At 44.9% G+C, this 18210-nt stretch overlaps 1 protein-coding gene across 1 annotated transcript; it reads left to right on the top strand.

Moving 5' to 3' along the window:
• LRRC58 (leucine rich repeat containing 58) lies at nt 1–17108 on the top strand. Its single transcript, XM_030234776.2, has 4 exons — nt 1–546; nt 9689–9817; nt 11069–11346; nt 12811–17108. The coding sequence occupies exons 1-4, from the start codon at nt 35–37 to the stop codon at nt 13017–13019; spliced, it is 1128 nt and encodes a 375-aa protein (XP_030090636.1). The 5' UTR covers nt 1–34; the 3' UTR covers nt 13020–17108.
• Nucleotides 17109–18210: the final 1102 nt, after the last annotated feature.

Below are 18210 nucleotides of genomic sequence, written 5' to 3'. Positions count from 1 at the left end.
GTGTCGCGCGGGGCCGTCGGTCGGTGCAGGCGGGATGGCGGCGGCAGGCGGGGAGGGCCCCGAGCTGGAGCCGGGACCGGAGCTGGCGATGGAGCCGGAGCCGGAGTCGGAGCCCGAGCCGGAACCCGAGCCCGAGCCGGCGCTGGCGGCGGAGCTGTCGGCGCGGCGCAGCGCGGAGGCGCGGCGGCTGGTGCTGTCGCCGCGGCGGCTGTCGGGCCCGCTGCCCGCCGGGCTGTCGCAGTGGTTCCCGGCGTTGGAGGTGCTGGACGTGAGCGGGACGGGGCTGACGGAGTTGGGCACGGAATTGCTGTCCCTGCCGTGCCTCCATACGTTGCTGGCCAAGAACAACCGGCTCGGCGGGCCCGGCTCGCTGCCCAAGGGGCTGGAGCAGGCGCCCCTTGCCCGCTCCCTCCGCGTCCTCAACCTCAGCGGGAACCGCTTCTCCGAGGTGCCGCCCGTGGTGCTGCAGCTCCGCGGGCTGCGCAGCCTCAGCCTCGGCGGCAACCGGCTCCACGGCATCCCGCCCGACATCCAGGAGCTTCACAGGTGAGGGACGGGCCCCGCGGGAACAGGGACAGCCTCGGCAAGTCCAGCCGGGTTTTCTGCCACGCTCCCCCTCGGGGGTCAGTTCTCTCCAGCTTCAGGTGTCTCCAAGCACTGCTGCCGCTAACGTGGCTCTTTCTCTTCGTCATGTTGAGTTACCAAAACTCCAAGACGGTCTTCACCTCATCTACACACATGTATATAAAAGTACCTCAAGGGTAGGCACTGGGGATGAAGGCAGGCTCTTCTTGCTGCCAAGCAGTAGGACAAGAGGCAGCTGGCAGAAAATGATGATGCACAAGAAGTTCCTCCTGAACATGAGGGAGAACTTTAATGTGGGGGTGACCAACCTCTGGAACAGGTTGCCCAGAGTGGTTGTGGAGTCTCCCTCACTAAAGGTGGGCACAGTTCTGTGCCATGTGCTCTAGGGTGACCCTGCTTGAGTAGGGAAGCTGGAACAGATGACTTGCTGTGGTCCTTTCCAGACCAACTAATCCTGTGTGTTCTTCAGGTGATTATGGGCCTTCTGTGCTCACAAACTGGGTGCCTCTTGGCAGTGCCCGGTCCCTGAGCTGCCCTGGTGCAGGGCCGCTCTCCTGGTGATGGTGTGGTTGGTGTGAGTGTTGGGGAGGCTCTCCGTGGTTTTCCTCTCAAGCACATCTCTGGGTGACAGCGAGAAAAACCCCATGTGTCCTGCAGCTCATGGTTGCACGATGGGTTGCTCAGGAAGATAAAGATGTGTTTGTGGCTCATACAAACAACAGAGCTGTTCTGCCCGTACAGCTGCAGTCCCACTGGGGGCTTGCTGTCGTGGATGGGGTTTTGTGATGTTTCTCTCAAGCTGTTGGCTAGTCTAGATCTGACAGACCCGAGGTGTGGAGCCCCGGGCTGTGCTTGGTTGCGGTGGTACTTCTGGCTCTGGGGATGTATCTGGCCACCACAGGCTGGTCAAACAGAAACTTGTGGCTGAATCACAGCAATTGGAACAATAGTGGGGTGGGAACAGGTCTTAGACAGCAGAGGGTATTGGCTGCCTGCATAGGCCTGGGCTGGTTACTCCTGAAGCCTGGTGTCCTCCTGGGCAGGCGGGATGCTTGCTCTGGCTTAAGTGACACAGGCACCTCAGTGTGTTCTGCAGCATTCCCAAGCCCCAGGCTGGCCTCTCTGTGGGTCTCTACTAAGACTTTGGATCTGAACTTTGTTTGCTCCAGCTCTTTGCCAAGGCACTTGCCAGAAGCAGCCTCTGTTAAGCAAATTCCAGCACCCTTGACCCTAAATACCAGGATTGGTATTGATGGCTTAGCAGAGCTGGATCTAGTGGAAGCACAAGGATGTGTGGAGCGATGTCTCCCATGGGTGTAGGTGGGAGGTATCAGAACTGCATGAGTGCTGTTGGGGAAAGGTTTTGTCTGCTGCAGTATAATACAATTGGGTTTGTAGCTTTTGTCCAGGTAGCATAGCATGCCCCTCTTGAGGATTTGAAGCAGTTTTGGATTAAGCTCTCTGGGCTGAGAGATTCTATGAGATATTCTGAGTGATGGAGAATGCCCATATCCTTTGCAGTTATGATACATCCTGGGCTGGGGCTGTCATGAGGAAGAGGAAGCTCATCTTTTTTTCTGTCTGGGAACAGATGCTTGAGGGATGAAAAAGGAAATGAGGCAAGGGAGAGGAGGCTAATGGAGGAGGGCGGTTGCATGAGGAACATGATCCACATTTTCTCCATAGCATGTCTGATAGCATCCAGGATGTGGTTGGGATCCGATAGTTGCGCCCACCTCTGAGTCAGAGGCTCCCTGCTGCTGTTTCTATGGTCTCTGTGGGTTGTGGGTTTTTTCTCTCTCTTTCCTTTTTTTTTTTCCCAAGAAATTAAACCTCAGCCCTGCTTTTCTTCTGTGATGTCCCCACGAAGGTACAGGGCTGCGTAGCACCGCACCTGATGCCCCGGCAGGCTGTGACCTGTGCTCCACACTGCACCTCTGTCACTCTGCTTTGTTCCTCTCACCTGCCCTGAAGCAGGGCTCCTTGTTGTCCTATCCTGCAGCTTTTCTTGGACCTGTCATGCTGCAACCCCCAGCAAGAGAATTCGAAGAGAGCAAATGCAGACAAAGCTGTTGAACTGTCTGTTCATCATTGCAAAGTGATGTGTCAGGTAGAAAAGTTACACTTAGACACAGCTTCTGTCTGGTGCCCATGTCACCACTGCTACCTCACTGAACTTCTGCTAACATATCAACATAATATAATTGAATTTTCGCTCAAGATAGCAAATCTGAGCCCCACAAGGATTGTAAGCTTCTTTACCGCTCTGCCAGTGGTGACTTCTGTATCTGGGACTGTTTAAGTAATGAAAGGGAGCTGCACATGGCTTTGCCGTCACTGGGAGAAAACCACACTTTTTAATGTGTTGTTCCTCCAGAGGGACTCCTGAATCTATTCATTGGGACCCAGATAAACAGTGACCCTTCCCAAAAACATAGAAAGAACATTCTGGAGAGAAACTGCTGTCAGACTCTGCTCCTACCTGCTGACAAGAGAGGTGTCCTCAGTGTGAGCATGCTTGTTTGTGGAAGTGGGTAAAATGAGCCTGAGCAAGGACAGAGCAGAGCCAGCTGTTACAGCACAGCAACATAGAGACCTCTGTAAGTTTCTGAGCTCTAGAAGTTGGAGGTGGGACCTGGTATTGTGGCTTCTATTAATGTCACAGCTCAGTCTTCAAATGCCAGTCTTGCTGTTGCTGACAAGCCAAGACCTTGACCCTTTTTCCATGTGCAATATCTCATAAAAAGAAATTTTTCTTTTATCATAGGGACTCTGAGACCAAAGGGGAATGCAGGCAGCACTCTTAGTGATCAAGTTCCTCCTGCTGCTACTAGAGTTCCTGAGACCAGCAGTTCTCCTCTTCCTATGACCCTGGCAGCTTCCCATTTGCTCCAATCACTGATTATAGAGCAGACTGGAGTTGCAGAAATCTAGAAATTATTCTTGGATTTCTGGGGAATGTCTGAGCTGTGCTGATTTTTTTTTTTTTAATACTTCTGATAACTAAGCTTCATGTTTTTCCTCTGCACCCCATAGTTTCCTGTTTTAGTTTTTGAAGGGACAGCATGTCAGTTTTAATGAAGGCCAGGAATATAGTAGGTAAGGAGTCTGTGTATGTGGTAAAGTTGAAAGTGTAAAAAGCTGTTGAGTCTGAGCTGCCAAAGGAGAAGGAACATGCTGGTGACTACGAATGTGAATGTCCTGGAAAGGGAGGTGTGTGCCATGTGTTGTTACCCACAGGAAGATAATAAATCCTCCACTTCACACAAGCTGTATTTGGGTCAAATATGTTGTGCAGAAACTTCCCTGGCATGTTCCTGGTGTCTTGGCAAGTTTATGAACTTGGTGATAAGAGCCACAGCCAGTCCTGCTGCTGTTGTGTCCTGCTCCTTCCGGCTTCAGCCATCTGCCCCATCCTTGCCCACACAAATGTTTTGTGTGCAGTGCAAGATCCTGCATGGAAAGTGATTGCTGTGTCCTGAATACTGGTTATCTCCTAGGCTGTTGTGGAAGGACCACCAATATGCTTGAAGCTTCCTTTGCTTGGGTTCATAAGTGTATGATCATGATTGCTCTGGGTGATGCTGATCATAGCAAGCTGACACCAGGGATGAATAACCTCTGCTTCGTGTTTTTCATTAGGAAAATGCAGTGCTCTTTCATCATAGTTTCACTGTAAGCATCGAGTGTGACCAGCAATAGCCTCATGTGTTCTTGAGAAATGTAGGTGTTGACCCTGCTGAGGGCTTTTTCTTGATCATGTTGAGGCCATGCCAGGTCCTTCCAGCATCCCCAGTTCCTGTCAGCTGGTGTGTCAGTGCAGTACAAGACCTGAGTATTGGTTCTTGCTGTGAATTTAGGGTGAGGAATGCACCAGACATGTGAGAGCAGCCATTTTTGCATTGCTTTTCTGTTTGTTGCCAGATAAAATACGAGGCAGACACAAGTGTTATCTTCTCTGTAGTTCTCTCTGCTGACCTTGCTGTGTTTTCAGTGGGAGATGTTTTGGTCAGTCACTCTCTCTCAGACTCAGTTCACAGCCCTCAGCAGCTCCTGAACTGTGATCTGCAGAGAGATCCCATTGCACATTGGTTCTGCATATCCTCCCTCTGCTGATCCAGCTGGGGATGCACTATGGGGCAAGGTGTATTACAGCAGGTGAGTTACAAATGTGGCCGTCTACTTATGCCCATCCTGGCACAAAATTTGTAGGGCAAATCTGGTCAAACATAGCTCTGATCTTCATGGAGCATCTCTGAGTTTTGGCTTAAAGGGTGCAAGATTTACCCAGATCAGCGTGCAGGCCTGGGGAAATGTCCTGCAAGTGCCCTGTATAATGAATAATTCTCAAAGACTTAGCGAAATGCAGCTGATACTTCAAGTCTCCCATGGGAATTCTGAGTTTATTCATACTCTTCTGGTGAATACTCTCATGCTCTGTAGAGCACTGGGAGCAGGCAGAGCTTGGAAAAGACCCATGCATGTTCCTTTCCTTCTTGCTGGTATTCCTCCAATAAAGCCTGGCTGTGCGAGGGCTGGGATCAAAGCCCTCAAACGCCTAACTGGATTCATGCAAGGTTTGTGTAAAGGCTTAGATGCATTGAAAACCAGAGCATTTGCTTTCCTTCGTGGGTAGCATTAAGCATGTTAGACAAGCATACGCTTAAAGGACGGCTGTTAGTGTGGGAAAAAGGGCAAGCAGGGCTTTGATAAAGATACAGCATTAGGAAATCTGCTTGCTGTCTCCCTTCTTCTTCCCCTCTTCAAACGTTTTGCAAATAGCGTTCAGACGACCGTTTGATCTTAAATTTGCGTGTCAGCAAGGCTAAGCAGTTCTCTCAGGAATTAGCAAATCGTAGAACAGGGTTAACAGGAGTGTATTGTGGGCTGCTTTGAAATTCCTCCCTTGCATGAGCCTCAAAACTGTCCTGGAAATTTCTTTCTAAAAAGTTTATCTTAAAAAGACCTGGAGCTATTTCAAGCACCATTGTTGGTTTGGGGTTTTTTATATTACCTATTTAGATGCATCTGTTTGATGTCAGCTGTTAAATTTTATCTGAAGAAACATCTGTGGGGAAACTGGGTGTATTGAAAATTTGAGTATCTCCTATGCCTGAAGATATTATCCCCTTGAAATATGACTATGGGAGTGCTGTGTTAATTGATAGGGTATAAAAAAATACCTCTAGTGCTCAGAGTGGCTCTTATTTGCTGAATGGTTGGGGGCTTTTGGATTTCATTTGTGCTATATGATGACCTGAAAACATCAAGGACATACTCAAGTGAGAAGGTACACTCTCTTTGCATGTTAAACTTTGCTGCCACCCCCTGAATTGATAATTTTGTCTGAGGATTTCTCCACTCATTTCCTAGTAGGTAAAAGTATTTTCATTGCTGCCCTACAGCCCAGTGGTGTGAAATATGCTGCTAGAGAGGAGCACCACATGATGGACTCAGTGTGCTGGCTGTTCTTGGCAGCAATTAGGATGGTTTGTGCTGAGCAGGGGGCTGCGGGTGTGAGGCTGAAAGGGACTCTGGTCTTTTATTAGTGTATTTGTCAACATTACTTAAAGGCAGGAGAGAAAGTGTCAACCCTCATTAGTAACTCTGTCGCATGGTTGTTGGGAGTTTTTTCAGATTTTGTTGAGATTGATTTTGTTAGTGTTTGTCTCCTCTTGAAACTCATTCAGCCAAGCCTGTGTGGCAGAAGTAAATCACTCATTCTAGCTTCAAAAATTGGAATTGAGCTTCTGGGTTTTTTTGATGATAGTTAATCTCTGGCTTTTTGAAGATTCTGGACTTTTTAAAGTGCAGAAGAAAATCCAGTTCTACCTCTGTGTACACAGCAATTCACAAGACCTTAGCTGATCGATCAAAATGACTGTACAGATTAATGATTGTCAGAAGAACCAGGTCTAAGTGTGAAAGGTTAGTTAGAATCATTCACCTAGCTCACTGCCATCCCTGCTGTGGTCCTCGTGCGAAAACCTGGGCTGAACGTTGTGGATTGCCTTACTGTGGGCTCTTGTGTGAAGAGGGCAGAGCTGAGCAGTGCTTTTGCTTCTCTTACCGAGCAGCAAACTGCCCTGCCCTGAGCAGGACAACTCGAGAGCCAGCATCACCTTTGCCTCTAGATAAGGGCTTAGTGTGAGTATGACAAGAGTATCATGTCAGGAGCAGATGAGCTGGGAACAAACTGCATCCCAGTGCTGTGGTCAGTGCCCTTGATAAAAGGGTCATGCCTCTTGAAAATACTTTCCTGTGTCATGATTAGTTTTGCTCAGACAATTCTTGACACTTCAGTTTGATGCACAAATGGCTGTTGTTGATTCCTTCACCTTCATCAGCCTAGATCCTTCTTCCTAGCAAATTGTACTTAGAGGGATGGGAGTTACAGATTTTGTTTTCCCACTGAGCAGTGTTTCAGTGGAAGCGATAAGAATATCTTTCCTATGTTTTAAATACATTTCTTTGTCATTTCAAAACCTCCTCCCTGTGTTTTTTAAATAAATTAATCATCTAATTAATACCACAAGTTGATGTGGAAATTCTGAATTTGCTGTACCAGATTGGGCCCCATGAGTTTTCAGTCTACTGACCCCAAAAAGGTGATTCAGAAGATGTTTTAAAAAGAAAACATTTTTTAAGAAGCATTTTGTTGCCAGTGAAGGAATTACCTTATTTAGTGGGTTTTTAGAGACAGTTTGTATTCTGATGTTAGGTCTTTATATCCTTCATGGTATCACTGAGTGTTCTCATTACAGACTTCACAAAGATTTGAAGCTGTAAGAAGTTTGTAGGCAGTGTTTTTGCACACTTAGTTTGTACAGTAGGCTGCTCTTGAAACATATGCATTTTATACATTGAAATTAATTCCCAAAGCATTTTTACTGTATAACTTGTGCCCTCTTGTCCTTCCCTGGAAGGAGGTGCCTACCTTTTTTTTATGCCATGTCACTTTACAGGCACTGATGTCTTCAAACACAAAGGATGAGGAGTTAATTATTCACTTTTCCTAGGAAGTGCAAACTTGTACACGTCCAAACCTTGTTTAAATATTGAAATCTACATTGCTAGAATTCCGTTGCCGAACAGCTTTTGGTGTAAGCTCCACCACTGTTATGGAGTTAGGAATTGTATACTCAGCAGTTAAGTCCCTAATGAGAGCCAAGCAGCCTAAATCCACTTCAGGAAATAATGGAGGTTTGAAGGAGGAATTTTGGTTAAAACTCAGGGCTTTGTTAGGGGATCAAAAGTTAATTAAAAATAATCTCTCCTTGACATGGTCTCTGCACAGCAGCCTTCCTCCTACCCCCCTCCTCAACATACAAGTTGTAGGAGTAGAAGAGAGGTTAAGGTTACTTTGAAGCAATGGCAATTGGTGGTGGTTTTTCACTGTGCACTTTCTTGCTCCTTCAGAGTAACCTCCAAATGTGCTGTCCCACTTGGTCTGTAGTTACTGCCTTCCATATAATCAAATTCAGTTTAAGGTTTCATTTTCTGCCCACTTTGTCCAATTTCTCTTATTTAGCTTGCCTTTGACATACTTGAAAAATAGAAGTGAATCCAGGGAAAGCTGAGCCCTGCGAGCATCTCTCGGTGTGTTGCAAAGGTCTGTCATTCTGTCCTTGCTGTTGGGCAAGTGGTGCAGTAGTGGCCTTTGTAGCCCAAGCAGATGCTGTCATTAGATCTCTGGGGTTCAAGTTTCTTGCAAGAATTGAGTGAAATAGACTCACTCTCCTGCTCCATCCCAGGGGAAGTCTCAGGGGGGAGCTTCTCTGCGCTCCACATATACTGTGGCACAGAGTTTCAGGGCTCAGACCTTGTCAGGGTAGACCACCATGTCCTTTGGGTGCTCTGTTCCTTGTGTTTCTGTTACAGTTGTATCCATAGCATTTCTCAGTTGCTGGGGTGAGATGAAGGTGTCTCCTAGTCCAAGGAAGTTATAACCTATACTTATAGAAAGGCTGATGGAGCCTGGATGAGTTCACTTTCCCTGGCCTGTGGGCAATGCTTGCTGGATCAGAGATGGCCAAGGTGGTTTGTAGTTAGGCAGTCTGAGAGTGTACCTGGAGATAGTGAACCAGGACTGTGGGATCCACCTTTTTCAAACATGGGAAAAAATCTTGGCTGGACTGTGGTGAGCAAGATGTACCCAAACTGAGCCTGCCTTTGCTCCTCTTTCAGACAACATCTGAGAACAGGGAAAGAATGCTACTTCAGTCTGTGGAATGGAGACTTTAAGCTATTATGTCAAAGAGAAATGCTTGTCTGTTTTTCTTCTTAGAAGGGCAGAGATGCACAGCACATACTGGCAACTCCTGGCAGAAGAGATCTAGTGCCTCTCTCTGTTCCTGTGTCCCATCCACTGAGTTTTCACAGGATATCCAGTGATTCTTCTTATCCATTATTATTATTTGGGCCCAAACTGCAGTGAAGCCCAGCTATGGTTTCTGGTTTGGGCTTCATGACTTCAGAGTAGTGAAATCAATCTCTCTGAGAAATTGTGTGCATGTACTTGCGTGACTTAGGTGCACTGGTGCGCTGTTGTGTGCTGTTGCAGCTGTGGTGTTGGTATGTGAATTGTATCAAAGGGGGACTGGCTGCCTCTGACTAATGGCTCCAGTTAGTCACTGAGGAGTCAGATGATTCCACAAAGAGCAACTAGTGCTGGTGCAGGGCCAGGATTTCCAGGGAGAGACACTGTGCTCATGCTTCACTTCTTCTGGAACTGAGAGCTCTCACTTGGCTGCTGTGGGATCTGTGTCCAGACCCAGTGTTTGCAGACTGCACATCCTTGGAAATAGGAGGAGGAGCTTTGCAAAAGGGGTTGGTGTAGGAATGCACAGTTGTCTGGTGCCTACCTGCAGGTGTAATGGTGACTGCAGGAGTCTGGAGGTAAAAATCTCCACATTATCTGTTGTGAAACTGCAGCTCTGTTGTAATTTTGATGTGCAACTCAGCTTTTTTTCCTGCTCTCAGCAAATTATCTCATAGGTAGTCATCTGTCAGTTTCCTTTAAGAAATGCAATAGCTCTGAAAACCCAGGTGTTAAAAGAAACTTGAAATTAATAAAATAATTCACTCTTTTCTTCTTTTTCAGTTTAGAGTTTCTATACCTTGGAGGGAATTTCATTACAGCAATTCCACCTGAATTAGCAAAACTGCCTTCTCTGAGGTATCTAGTTCTGTGTGACAACAAGATCCAGAGCATTCCACCTCAGCTGGCACAGTGAGTATTTACTGTCATCAGCCACCAGCTATAATTAACTCTTTGAACTTTGACTTCTGTGCATGTGGATAAAAGTACCTGGGGGGACCTATTTGTCCTTCAATTTGTTAATGTGACTGGATTTGAAAAAGAACATCCTTGGCATGGTGCACTGCAGGCAGACCATGAATATATGATCTGGAAAACTCAATGTTAAAAAACCATCACCAAGATTGCACCTAAAAGTGAATTGATAGATTTGTGTAGAAGACCCTGAAAAGTACCTGGGCAACTTAGAAAATATAAATTGCTACCTTAACAAGTAAGAATGGTACTATTCTATTAGTAATGAATGCTGGGTGAGTTTTGCCTTTCACCCAAAACCTTTTTGTGTGTACTTTTGTCTTGTACCATCCCGTGTTCCCTTGGCATTCCTTACCTTAGGATCTCAGAGTGTGTAATCCTATAGCATAGTTCTAGTGGCTAGGTTACTGCTTTAAAGGTTACAAATCTCTTCATAATGGGTGGAAGAGGACACTGCAGTTCTGTATGTGTAGCCTAAGACCCTAAAAACAATTGAATGGCAGCATGGAGTTCTCCAAGTTGGAATTCGATAGTTTAGTGGGATTATTCTTAAAGTACAATGTCTTGTTACTTTTACAAGTTTGGGAGCAGCCCTGGATGCTGTGCTGGAGCATTGCTTTGTGCTTCCTGAGAGGGGAAAGCCTCATCCAAAAGCAAAATAATTGCTTGTCCCCTGTGCCGCTGCTGGCCTGGCCTGACCTCATTCAAACCTGGTGGTATCAGCGTGAGGTGGTGCAGCCACAAGCAATGAAAACATGGGGCTTTCCAGGGCTGGCTCCCTCCCAGCAATCATCTTTAATGCATGAGACAGAGCAGGTGACTTATTCAGAGCACTGCATGGGACTGTTCTTGATGCATGTGCTGAGTACAAGGAGACAGTATGTCCCCTGAGAGCACTCAGTTTATACACTTTTGTTCTGTCTTTTTTGGGGGGAATACTGAGAGGGATAGCAGCATGTTTAAGACTGTGTTTCTTTAGCAGGTATTCTGGTGCTGAGACGAGTTTTCTAGTGCGTTGTGTGCACTGGAGTAAGAACAGTTCTTTTAGCATGAATTTATGATTTAAAAGGGGGAAAAGCCAAAGAAAAATAAATTGGTGGGAGCTGGGACAGTAATTAGGTTTGCTTAATGCAGCTGTGGGGCAATTTTGCTTGCACATCTTAACAGGGTATCCATCTTCATCCTTAGGCTGCATTCCCTGCGTTCCCTTAGCCTGCACAATAACCTGCTGACTTACCTTCCCCGAGAGATCCTTAACCTGGTTCAGCTCGAGGAGCTGAGCTTGCGTGGGAACCCGCTGGTGGTGCGCTTTGTGCGTGACCTGACCTACAACCCCCCGAGCCTGCAGGAGCTGGCTGGGCGCACGATTAAAACTCGCAACGTTACCTACACTCCCAGCGATCTCCCAGAGAGTCTTGTCCGGTACCTGAGCTTGGCCAGCAACTGCCCCAATCCTAAATGTGGGGGTAAGTTCACCTTTACAGCTCTGCTTCCTGCTCTTACCGTATGGTTTCCTTTCCCTCTTAGTTGGCGTGACTTTGTAAGCTCACTCAGGTTGAAAGTGTTACTCACTGCAGCCACATTCTGGCTGTTTTTCCCTGGCTCCAGGTCTCCTGGAAACTTGTCTTTAAGGAGCTTTGTTCACTTAGAAGCAGTATTCAGAGTTGTAGCGCTGGTTTACTGTATTTGCATGGGAATGTAAGGCAGCACTTCTGTCAGAGTCTTTGTAGCTCATCCCAGCACTCCACTGTGGTTTTATGATCAGAAGTTTCCGATCCACTTGCCCTGAAATAGCTCAGAGCAAGTGATGGACAGCAGAACTTTCGCACACACTCTTGCTGAACGGTGAGCATCATTTCTGAGTGGAAGATAGGACAGTGGCTCTAGTGCTTAGCAGTTACCAATAGCAAGTTGTTTAGCTCTAGCTTGGGACCACTGGCCTGCAGTTCTTGGAAGGAGAGCACTTCATAAAATAGCCTGGAATGCTTGGGCTTAATCTGGCTCAATGCTTAATCTTTAACCAGAGAAAAAGATCTGCACATTTAGCATTTAGAAGATAAGGGGGGGAAAAATCATTAATTAGTATCTTACCATGCAGTCATAATGCAGTCTGTTATCTTCTTACAGGACAATATCAAAGTATGCTCCGTAAGCAAAGATGGAAGGGCCGGGACTAATATCGGGAGGGAAAGAAAAGTTTCTTTTTTAAGAGTTTTGCACAGCTTGGATAACAGTGCCTTTGTGCTTTTTCACTATGCCATATGAACTTGCACAGTACTGCAGCATTGCTCTAGCACTGCAGGAGAAAAGTTTTCTCCTGACCAGCTAGGACTTTAAACACTGCTGGAAACTTCTGAAATGTCAGCGTCTAAAATCACTTGCTGTGACAGGAAGAGAACATAATTGTGTGTTGCAGCAAGACTGTTGCCATGGAAAGTAGCATCCAAGCTCAGCATGGTGGCTTCACTCAAGCAGAAGGAAAGTAGAGCTGTGAAGGTCTATTTGTGAATTCATTTTTCTAGCTAGTAGAAGAGGTTTTACAAGTTTGAAAGTAGAGTGCATTAATTCACTTGACGTTTAAGAAGTTTGCAAATTCCCAGCCTGAGTTTTCTCCCTAATGGTTAGAAGAAATTGCCGCATTATTTGGAAGTAACTGCCCTGTGTCTTTATGTGAAGAGTGTGCTGTTCTGAGTCACCTACCAAATACAGTTTTACAGGAATATTTTACTAAGAAAAGAAATTTCACATTTTCAGAGGTATTCTGGTTCCTTCCCTTCCACCAGTAACCCTTTGTGCTCACATGTAGTGCAGTGCAGTGCCAGTGAAATCCTAACTGAAGGCATAGGCTCCAGGCACAAGAGCCCTGCGGAGTTTACAGGTCCCTGAGCCCAGGGTCTCTCTCATGTTTTTCTGTTCCCTCTCCCTCACAGGTGTGTACTTTGACAGCTGCGTCAGACAGATCAAGTTCGTTGACTTCTGTGGGAAGTATCGGCTCCCGCTGATGCACTACCTGTGCTCCCCAGAGTGCTCCTCTCCCTTCAGCTCTGCCTCCCAGAGCTCCACTTCCCAGAGCGAGTCTGACTCTGAGGATGAGGCCAGCGTCGCCGCGCACAGGATGCAGAAAGTCCTTCTGGGATAACGGGCAGCCACAGGGGAAGACGGGAAGGAAAACGGATTTGTAAAGCAATAATGGAATGGTGAAGCTTGAGCCACTGGCCTGAAGGGCTCATGAGAAATTGTCCTCAAGTCCATGCAGGGACAGAACATCTTAGCAAGCCTGGACTTGCTTGATGCAGTGCTGCTTAGGAGATCTAACTCAGTAGCATGCTGCCCGTAGGTTGCCTGGGGTTGTTAGAAATGTCTCCTGGCTGGGAGGCACCCCCTCCCCCCTCAGATGGGCTGGGAGAGGGATTTGTTCTCACTGGCGGATTCAGAAGGATTTTAATATATGAAACTTGACTGGACTTCAGTCATCCTGCAGAGCAAAGGAGACTGTCCAGATCCTTTAACACTGTGGTAAATCAGAAACAGGCTAATGATGCCATGTGAGTATGTATGGACCCCAGTGTTTTATATAGCAGTTTGATTTCTTTCTGTCTCCTTTGATCTCAGTTACAGATTTTACACTCATCCACTGAAAATGAAAGTTGATTTTTTTTTATTCAGGACTAGATTTTTCCAAACTCTGGTTGCTCTTCCTTTGCCTAGAGGTGTAGGGTTTCTATACTGTTACAGATGTTATAGCCATCATAGAACTGAGCCACCTTTTTTCTCCCTTGTGATACTGAGCTGCTCTTAGTGTCTCCTTCTAACAGTATTTGTTATTTTTCCTCCTTCTCCCTCTTCTCATTACACCTGAAGTGTTGCTGTCTTTATGGTGCCTTCAGAAAACAGACAAGTTGTTCTGTTACAATTGGTATTACTTCAGACCTGTGGCCTGTGTAAGGGACCAGATGTGATGCTCTGTATCATACTTTTGAGTCTCAGCTTACTGGAGCAAATCTACTTTTATAGCTGTGAACTGTAGGAAAGGTCTCAATTGACATTTTTTGTTTATAAACAGCCACGTTTTCCTACAGCTTGCTCTGCTGTGCTTGGTAGAGTTACTTTCCATCTTTAAGGTCATGGGCCTAAGGTACATAGCAGCTCAGTGAATTGAAACACCCAGGGAAGTGCTCTGGAGAATGTCTTTTTTTCCTGATTCCTAACAGGAGAGGAAAAACTGGTAGGGAGGCAAAGGCATGTTTTCTGAGCTTCTTGCACAAGGTGCTTTTGAAATGTCTTCCTTACTTGTTTGCATTTGCTCTCATGGCAATAGCTTTGGCAGTCTGATGGTTCAAATAATACTCAGTTATCTTAAACTATGTTTAAGGGAAAGCTGCAGAAAATAGCTCAGAATTTTTAAGCATCAAGAAATATCTTATAAAATTAATATTACAAATTGACAGCTATCTGTAAATCTACTTTTATGAGGCTGTTGTGTGCTTCACTCAGTGAGAGCTTCGCCTTTATTAATGTTTCATGGTAGACAGTCCTTTTGATGCATTTTCTGATAGAGCAAATCCAGCTGTGCCTTTGAATGCATGAACAGAGCAAAACCATCATTTTAAGAAGCTGAAATGAACAGGAAAACCTTTCTTAACTCACTTTGGCCCTACAGGGTAATTTAAAAACCTGTGCTTCTCTCCTGCATTCAGAAAACACATATACCTATTTGAACATCTTTATGGCAGCTCTGTGTTAATGGTCCTGTTTAATTATGTTTGACACTTTATGTATTAAAGCACTTTGATAATTCTGCTCTTTTTAACTAGCTTTAATGATTTTTTTTTGTTTAATTAGACTACAGTTTTTGCTTTCATGTGACCTGAAGAACATGGTCTGTGAAACTTTGTATGTTCCAGTCTGTCTTGGTGTGCAAGTTGAATTTCTTGCCTTGCATTTCCTTGACAGAACTCTTTATTTCCCCAGTTTCCCTTGGAAAGAACTGGAATTTGAAATTATCTGATAGTAAAATAGTACCCTGTCCATTGTTAATCATTGCAACTTAGTTCCCACACACACATGTGATTCCCTGTGTGCATTGAGCCACAAGGAATTAATTGCATGTGCTCTATGCCTTTCCAAATATTTTTTTAAGTATATTTTTAAGACACAATGAGGTGTATGTGCCAAGCAACTGGATGTCACTTTAGCAGATTCTATGAGGTTCGCTTGGGAAGAAGACCCTACAGGTTTTGTGAGAAACCAACTGCATGTTGTTAGTGAAATTGCAGCCAGTGAGTGGCCTGTTTGTTCCTCTCCACTTTCAGATACTTCTTGCTGTCCCAAGTGAACTTAGGCACAGCAATGCTGAATGACAGTAAGATGATTCCAGAGCCACAATTTTAACTTGCCTGCTGGTATAACTGTAGCAATCAACTGAGTGATCTAGAGCTTGACACTCCTGCCAGCAAAACTGAGCCACACAAGTTGTGATCTCAAGATCTTTTGAGCTCAGGGCCATGAGGTACCACCTTCCTTTCTTGTCTTTAGCAGCAGCTGCCTTGAAGTCATGCATTTTTTCACTTCACAAAGCTAGATTTCATCAGAGTTCCTGCTTGCACAGTAGCACCTCTGTGTGTGATGTGTTCAGACCAGTGGTGGCTGGTTCTAATTTAGCTCAATCCTTAACTGCAGTTTCTTTCCTAACTGAACAGGCAACCCATTTCTGCCCAAATATTACATGGTCTGTTAGGGTAATCTTTATTTTTTCACAGATTCTTCACTGTAGCCAGGTCAAAACTTGACAGCTTATGCAGTTGATATCTATGCATTTTTAGACTTGATAAAATGTGTCTTAAAAATTTTTATATATATATTCCTGAATATAGCTACCAAGTTTTCTTTTTGCTGCTGGGCTTTAAAGTGCAATTCAAGTAAGTCAGAATTTAAAACAATCAAGAACTAGTATGAAAAACAAATTGTTGGTTAGTCAGGTTTGAGATTTTTTCCCTCTGAGGTAGTTTTGAGAAGACTAGGGATGCAGAGATATACTGCAGTGCCTAACACATTGAGCTTCTGTGAGTTGTTTTTCAGCAATTGTTCACCCCCAAAGACTTGAAAATGTACTGGGCAATAAAATAGGTGAGACACAACTTGAAAATACAGAGTATGATAGGTACTAGTTTTTACCATCCCCTTCTCAGGGGCCCTAAGAAGTAGGCAGTGTTTTTGCCACTGTGTGTTTGTTTGTTTTCTGTCAGTTTTTAGCAGATTTCAGCTCCTGAAGATGCATCGTCAAGTGAAGTCTTCAGTCAGTGTTTTGGTATCAGACCCCTTGTTGCTGCAGCAGCCCAGCATGACCAGCTTTTGAAGCTGTTCTTAAGCTGAGACACAAGTGTGTAAAGCAAAGTTGCTCATTCCTTCTTCCATGTGGGGCCTGGGGCCCTGCCTGCATTCATCTGCTGCCCCACCAAGCCTGTGCCAGGGAGAGCTGCTGGTGTGTTTTTGAATGCAGGTACTTGATGGGAACAGTGGGGTTGTGTTAAAAAGAAGCAAAATATCAATTTGATGGGAAGCAACTTAGACAGTTGCCAATTCTTTTATGTTTTTCTTTAAATAAGAGGTGAGACCTGAGGAAGTCAGTAATGAATATTTAAACATACTCTGAAGTGGCCAGATGCACTGTTTCATGGGCTTCTGTCCTGGTCATTTTAAGTCTTTGAAATCTTGTGTTGAATTATAATGGGAGTGGGGGGGAGGGAAGGAGAACCAACTCCTTTTTGTTCCTTACTCTTGTTGCCAATAATGAATGGAAGGAATTTAATCCAATGAAAGTAATGAAACTTAATCCTTGCAATGCATCTTTGTTGCCCAGTTCAAAGAATTATTTTAATGCCTCTTATTCACACCATGCCCTCCCTCCCCAACTGAAAACACTTCAAATATACTGCTCCAGAGTGCACACTAACACAGCCGTAACTCTGTCTTGGAAACCTTTCTATTGATTATTGCTTGCCTGACTAGAGAATTGATCATTTACTGACCAGAACACTAAGGGTAGAAAGGGTTCTCATCCAGCCCTCTTGTTGAATTTTTATATAAGCATTTGTTTTAGGACATCTTAAAGTGCCTTACGATTTTAAAACTGTATTTTGCCTGAAACATATGAATGTAGACTATCTCTAACAGTATTTCATTATAAGCTGTAAAACAAATTGCAAACAGTAAACCTACAAAAATGTTATTTCTGCTGTTGTCTGTCCGTTATTTCACGACATCTCAGTTCTGGTGTTTCTACAGACAGAACTCTTGTAGGATTGGAAGCATTAAAATGGGGCTGTACGTGGTCGGGGAGTGGGAGGGATTTGACCTGTACTGTGTAAAACCAAGAGTAGGTGAGGCTTTCAAAGGGACTGCTGAAATTCCTGGCTTTTGGGGCCTGCTTGTGACAGACCTGTGTGTGTTACAGAACCAGACCCTGGCTTACTTCTGGAAGAGTGTTACAGAGATTTGCTCCACAGTTCAGAGACAGAAGTAACTCACAGACAGAAAAAATACCCGAACAAGAGCAGGTGACGTCATGGGGGAGTTTTCCAACAATACGGAATAACAGTTCTAAACTTTGTGAATTATTTCCCTCTTAATATGCTAACCTTGAAACCTCTAAATGATTTTTTGAATGCTAATTTTCTGATCGTGTTAACTGGCCAATGTGTTCCCATTTCTTGAGTAATCCCATGTTTCCTCCTACATCCTGAAGAGTTTTGTGATCTATTGCCAAAATGTTTTGGATGCTGCCATGCAGTTAGCAGTTGTCAGTGCAGAAATGTGGTGTATTGGAAAATGGGACAATGGGAAACAAGAATGACTTGATATTAACTTCAGCAGGAACTATTTCAGAGATGGTTCAACTTCATATTTAAGGAAAAACCTCTCAAATTATGCAGCAGTTCCATTTTGAGTAACATAAAGTACAGAAGAGTGCCATGATCTTGCAGGTCATAGCCAGGCTGAGAATATTCTTATTTCTTTCTGTTAACTAATTTAAGGATACACTTTTCTTTGCCTTCTCAATGCCTACCTTATATGTGGAAACAAAATCCTGAAGTGATGATTCCTGAAACGAGTTGCCCATGTTTTAGTCTTTAGGAGCAAATCTTGGCTCTCAGACCCTCTCCTCTGCCTTCAGCACTAAAACAGCAGGAAGAATGCAGAGGAAATGTGACTAGATGGCTGAACCAGATGCTCAGAATGTCAAATTGACATTTTAGGCTCATGCCGTTGTACAGATTTAAAGGAAGGTGTTATGTTGATGCTTTGGAAGTGTGTCATCATAAAGTAGAGCT

Source organism: Serinus canaria, chromosome 1 (genome assembly GCF_022539315.1).
Source record: "Serinus canaria isolate serCan28SL12 chromosome 1, serCan2020, whole genome shotgun sequence".
NCBI lineage: Eukaryota > Metazoa > Chordata > Aves > Passeriformes > Fringillidae > Serinus > Serinus canaria.
This window is presented reverse-complemented; position numbering and strand designations above follow the sequence as displayed.